General features: G+C 59.8%; 1 protein-coding gene across 1 annotated transcript in view; it reads right to left on the bottom strand.

The window, feature by feature from the left end:
* Nucleotides 1-5938, bottom strand: part of SFRP1 (secreted frizzled-related protein 1) — a 20064-nt gene that overhangs the window by 10698 nt on the left and 3428 nt on the right. The window contains exon 3 of the mRNA XM_009895413.1: nucleotides 5536-5935. Within this exon, the coding sequence (XP_009893715.1) occupies nucleotides 5536-5935 (400 nt within the window). The remainder of the gene's footprint in view (nucleotides 1-5535; nucleotides 5936-5938) is intronic.

Below are 5938 nucleotides of genomic sequence, written 5' to 3'. Positions count from 1 at the left end.
TGTTCCCGCCCCGCGGCATGCCAAGGCGGGCACACGGTGCCCAAACCCCGGCATGGCGGGAGGACGGTGCCCAGGGACTGCTCACGCGCCGAGGGGCTGCCCCGGAGCCGGGGGGTGTCAGGGCTGGGACGGCACAGCCCAGCTCAGTGCAGGGTCCCCCTCGGTGCCAGGGACCACCTCGCAGTCTGCCCGGGCACTGCCTGGCAAGGCCCTCACCTGCCTGCCACCCACCCTGCCCAGTGCCGCACTGGTTGGTCTGCCCGGGCACTGCCTGGCAAGGCCCTCACCTGCCTGCCGCCCACCCTGCCCAGAGCCGCACTGGTTGGTGATGGACCCGCACACTTCTCACGCGTGCCGTTCCCCTCCAGAAGCCCCTACAGCACGACCCCGAGAGCAGACATCTTCTCCTTTTTGTTTTCGGCCCAGCTACACCCTGTGGGGCAGCCGTGTGGCTCCAGCAGAGGAGTCGGCTCTGCTCACCAGCCGCTGGCAGCGGCCGACATCCTCCTCTCGGGAAACGCCAGCCCAGAACATTTCATTGGGATCCATCCTGGGAGGAAAGCTCACTTCACCCAGAGAAAAAAAATCTGTTTCCAGGTTCCCGTCTCCAGCCGGAGCAGAGACCACCCAGCAGCACAGACGCAGATTTGTGCTACTGGCGGGTGAATTTATTGAGCTGGAGATGCTGCGTCTGTTCCTGGTCCAGCAGGACGGAGTGCTCTTTCCCACACAAGGGAGTTATTCTCGTGGACGGCACTGCAGCGAAACATCTGCCGGTCCCTGCGTGCAGACGGAGCACTCACCCCCTTCCAGCCCGCAGCCAGGCCGGCAAAACCCACGGCGTGGCTGGACAGGAAAAACAGAGAGGTGTCGCAGAAAAAGGGGAGCAGAGCCAAAAGGGCTGGCGAGGGAGGCACAGCTATGACCCGCGCCAACCGCAGAGTTGAGTCTCCCCAGTCACAGATGCCCCGTGGGGCTTCAGGCGAGACATTTGTTTTCTGTGGCTTTTTTTTCCCCTCTCGCGCCCCCCAAATCTTTTCTGTGCCAAACGCTACCTCCTCGGGTCACACACCACGTCTTTATTAATCACACATGCAGAGCAACTGGCCCTCCCATCGCCCCGATGTGAGAGCCACAAGGCAACCTTCGCAGCACCCAACAGAAGACTTCACAGTCCCACTCCCGGTACCTGTGAGAGCCGCCTATCACCTCCGTAACTTCCGCTTCCAAAACCCTAATGTGCAATTGCCACTTTTACCATCTCAATTGCCACTTTTGCTGCCTTAACTTAGAGCGACACTGACAGAAGCCAGCCTTGGGGAGGGGACGTGATGATGTCCCCAATGCTTTATTTTTACAATCAGCAGTCAGAATATTTCCATGCAGGCTGTGCGTGCACGGAGCTCACGCAGAGGGAGAGGGGATGCTCGCAGGAGGGTGATGGTCCTGGCACTCCGTCTCTGCTGCAGTGCCAAGAAGTAGTTACGGTGCTGGGGACCACCTGCAGGAACAAGACGGGGTACTTGCTGTCCATTAGCTCATCTCTGCACATCCCAGTGTGAAAAGCCTTCGATGTGCCTCGGCAGCCAAAGCGCACACTAGGAGGAGACTGGCCAAGTGTACACAGGCCAGACAAACAACATGGAAGCCATCGCCGTGTCCACCCCATGAGCTTTCCAGGCAAGCAAAGGGAAAAAAAAAAACCCAAAACAAAAACGGAAAATAAGACTCATCATTCCCTGGTGAAAATACAGGCTTTGTTTTAGCTGTGCCTCCATCCCTGCCTCCCGTGCCCCGCCGCAGCACAGACATGCCTGCAGGGCTGCCGGGGTACACTGTCCCCCACCGAGGGGAAGGGAAATGCTCCTCTCCGAGAGGACACCCCATCACACCGAGGTCAGGAACACGAATGTCAGGGCCCCAACCAGCTCTGGCACTGCTCTGTGCCCCAGGAAAACTGCTGTTCCGTGGAGCCACAGCTGTCCTGGAACTGCCTCCCAGCGTTCCCGAGGCATCATGGCCAACGTCTTCCAGCCCACAGTGCTGCCCAGCACCTCACCTTCCCCTTCCTGCACAATTCCAGGCTGAAGACCCAACAAAAAGCCCCACCATGATTCTGGTCCTCCCGCCTCGGGCAGTCCCCGCAGCAGTGGCCCAGAGGTGGCCATGCTGGCACGCACCCGGCCGCACTGTGCCCCGCGGCACCGCTCACAGCGCCGGGCACAGCCGCCTGCCTCCTCGCCTACTGCAGGTCAGCTGGGGACCATCTCCACTCCAAGCACAACCTCCGCCTGCCTCCAGCTCGCTTCTTCCCCGCTGACCATTTTCTAACGCCTGGCCTCAGCGCCAGCTTACTGCAGGAGCAGGAGAAGGAATGTGTAATGCTATATTAATCTGCAACTCCCCCGATGCATCCTGCAGGCCCACAGGCTTCACCGCCCCGTGCTTAAGGAGAAAGGAATTCCGCAGGTCAGCTCTTTGAGAGGCAGAAACAAATTCCAATTCCAAGGTGTTAATGGGGAAAAGCACTGAAAGGGCTCGTTCTTATTAGTGCCCAGAGAAAAGGGGGGAGACTGCTGCGTTCTGACCCTCTCCAAATCAAGAGGAAACACACCCCATGCCCGAGACCGAAGGGGCTCCAGGAGCCGGCACTCATGAAGACACACACAAACTGCGGATCTCCGGCAGCGGAGCCCCAGGCCGGGGGAAGGAGCTGGCACGCACTGGGACGAGGGCTGACCCGCAGCAGCACAGGCACGCTCAGCCATAGCCAGCCCTCATCCGCACAAGGGCCAAGCACCGCGCGCCTTGCTGGGACCAGCCCTGCCATCACCGCAGCCACACGCGGACATCCAGCGGAGCACGGGAGCAGCAGTGCAGAGACACGGCTGTGCCAGTGTACATTACAGCAGTGGCCGCAATTAACTTTAAGTTTGCTCTGCTCGCTCTGAGCATTATGGGGCACCAGCGTCCCCGCACCCGGCATATGCGGCACGTGGAGCTGCATCCACCGAGGGTTACTTGCAGGAGAACGCATGCAGACGCCTCTGCCACAAACCAGCGTGAATGCCGTGAACGCCGGCCCAAGGGCAGTGGGTGCAGCACAGCAGGCCGGGGGGGTTGGCCTTCTCACGGGAAGAAGCATTTTCTAGCAAGACTGCTCATCCCCTCATGGAGAAGCACTGCCGCTGGTGCGACAGGCACAGGGAGCTCAGCCTGAGCCCTCGGGAGCTGCTGGGGCTCAGCTACAGCACGTGCAGGGGTTTCCTCCTGAAATACTCCCAAGCAGCCAGGGGACGCGAACAACTTCACACTTTTCCACTCTTCTGCTGAATGCTGAAGAGAGTTCACATTTGCACAACAATTTTAAAGACTTACTTTCTGTAAACATCCTTGCAAACAAATTGCTCATTTAAAAGTGCTTGGGACATAAGTTTTGCAAAGCCATTTAGCAGACAGTGCTTCATCTGAGTGGCTGTAATGCTTCCATGCAATACTCACCCAGCTCTGATTTACCATTAACTCAAGAACAAGTTTGTACACCCTAAAGGTTCTGCAGAATGAGGACTCTCTGCACACCGAACAGGACCAGCACCAGACCCACAAAGGACTCAAGCCTGAGCTGATGTAATTCCTTGCAATAAAGTCACTTTAGTGATGCCTGTGAACGACAGCACGGTGACCAAATACTGTGCTGATGGGCACGTTAGCAGCACCAAAAGAAAGCGGTACCGTCCCCCCTCAATGCTGCTGTCAGGACAGGTCTGAAAGGTGATCAGAAGGTTAGTAATTAAACCACACAAGGGAAAACAGCAGATGCTGCTCCTCTAGAAGACTGTTCCCAGGTGGTCATTAATGTCTCCAAAATGAATGACCTGCACACAGCTCAAACTCTGTTTTGGTCCTTGGAAGGGGCAGCTCTACAGCGAGCAGTTCAGCCCCGGCCGCCCCAGGAGCAGGCTTGGCTGCAAGTCCCTGGGGAATAAACGCCACCTTTGTACCCACAACACAGGACGCGGCTGCGGTCTTGACCAAGGGTCTAGGTTCACACAGGACAGATGATTTTAGAGCCCTCCTGGAAAACAAAGAGCTTCCTCCAGCAATCACATCAGCAAGCGCAAGCCATGGCGAGGAAGCCAGCGTGGCTGTGCTGCCGTCGGCGAGAGCAGCCAAACCTCACCCCCCGGCGGGGGAACGCGCTTCGCACCCCACCTGCCTCCGGATGCCACTGCCAGGACGCGAGAGATGCTCCCTGCACAGCCCCGGGGGTGTCGAGCTCAGGCGTCCCTCCCTGCCCGCAGCCACTGCCCCGTCCCCACAAGGCACCGCCCTCCGCATGTCCCCGCACCGTCTCCTGGGGACACCCCCAGGGTGTCACCGCTCCGCCGTGGGATGCGCTCCCTTCCTGCCCTGTAACTGAAGGGCTCCCTGAAGCATGAGCCCCACCGGGAGGAGTGGGACAACAATGCACACTCCTGCGCGAGGGCTCCCGGCCGAGCACCACGTAAAGCCTTTGTCTGTAAAGGTAACCGCACACGAGCGGCCGCTGCGAAGGGTGACCTCCCCTCCAGATGAGCTCTGGCACAGCGCAGAAGCCATGGCAATCGCTCAGCCCCACGCGCGGCTTCCCCCGTCCCCGAGCGCCTTCCTGCGCTATCCCCGTGAAATCGGGAGCGCCCGTCCCTTTCGGTGAAGCTCCGGACAGGAAAGCATTGCACTTTTACAGCCCTCTGCCTTCTCCCTCTGCAAACATCCCTCCTGCCAGCCCTTCAAAGAGCTCCGATGCAGAATGCCGAAGTGACACCGGGATATTTATTTATTTTAAAAGTTTTCCCCAACAAGCCAGACCCATTGCAAGTGGCACAAACAAGCCAGGCTGGCACAAAACAGACCTGCCCAACGTCATGAAAATGAACAAGAACCACATCTGCTCTCCCCCGTTGTTCCTTGATCAGTCTCTCACCCCATTGCCGGCACATGGGAGAGCAGGGATGGATTTCCCCCACACGTGCAGCCGCCGGCTGCCCAGCACCGCACCCCAGGAGTGCTCGGGAAGCGAGGTACCCTGCCAGGATTGCTGTCACTGTTTACTCCGGTCAGGCAGCACTGTCTGCCACGGGGACCACATGTCCCACTGCCGCCAAGAACAGCCCCGCAGGAGTCGGGTTTGGCAGAGAAACTGCTGCCGGCGCAGTGCAGCACCTGGAGGATGGAGGGTCGGAGGAGCCCTGGTCCATCAGGGGCCAGAGCGCGGCCCCAGTGCCTGCGCAGGGATCAGAGCAGCCATGCACCCGCCGTGCCCCTGCGCTCCTCAGCTCCGCGATGGAGGCCAGAAGCTGGCAGGGTGTCCTGTCTTGCTCAGGACAGGAGTGCTCGGGGGCTGGAGGAGGTTTGCTGCCGAGAAGGAAAGTTCAGGTGAGCCTCCTCCTGCTGCAAGACCCCTTCAGTCCCACACAGCCCTCCAAGGCTAATGGCTGCCCCGTCTGCTCAGGGGGCGGCACCAGGAGCAGCGCTGGAGCATTGGTCACCCCTTACCTTTGGGCCTGGAGACCTCGGTGGCGTTGGGAGCCGTCATAGCAATGCAGACATCGTCCTGGGGAAACTGGTCACACTTGAGCATCTCGGGCCAGAAGAAGCCAAAGAACTGCATGACGGGCTCGCAGGAGTCGCGCACGGCCTCGCAGAGCCAGCGGCACGGGTAGACCGGCCGGTCCAGGCAGACAGGGGCAAAGAGGGAGCAGAGGAAGACCTGGGTGCCCATGTGGCAGTTCTTGTTGAGCAGCGGCACCCAGCTGCTCGCCTGGTGCTTCACCTCGGCCATGGTCTCGTGGTCCAGCAGGTTGGGCAGCACCATCTTGTCGTAGCCCACGCTGTGGCAGAGCCGCAGGTCGGCAGGGATGGCCACGCACTGGTGGGGTTTGGCGTAGAAGCGCCCGCC

This window comes from Charadrius vociferus, unplaced genomic scaffold, assembly GCF_000708025.1.
Source record: "Charadrius vociferus isolate BGI_N301 unplaced genomic scaffold, ASM70802v2 scaffold661, whole genome shotgun sequence".
NCBI classification, from domain to species: domain Eukaryota; kingdom Metazoa; phylum Chordata; class Aves; order Charadriiformes; family Charadriidae; genus Charadrius; species Charadrius vociferus.
Note: the sequence above shows the minus strand (reverse complement) of the source record. Positions and strands in the feature narration are given on the sequence as shown.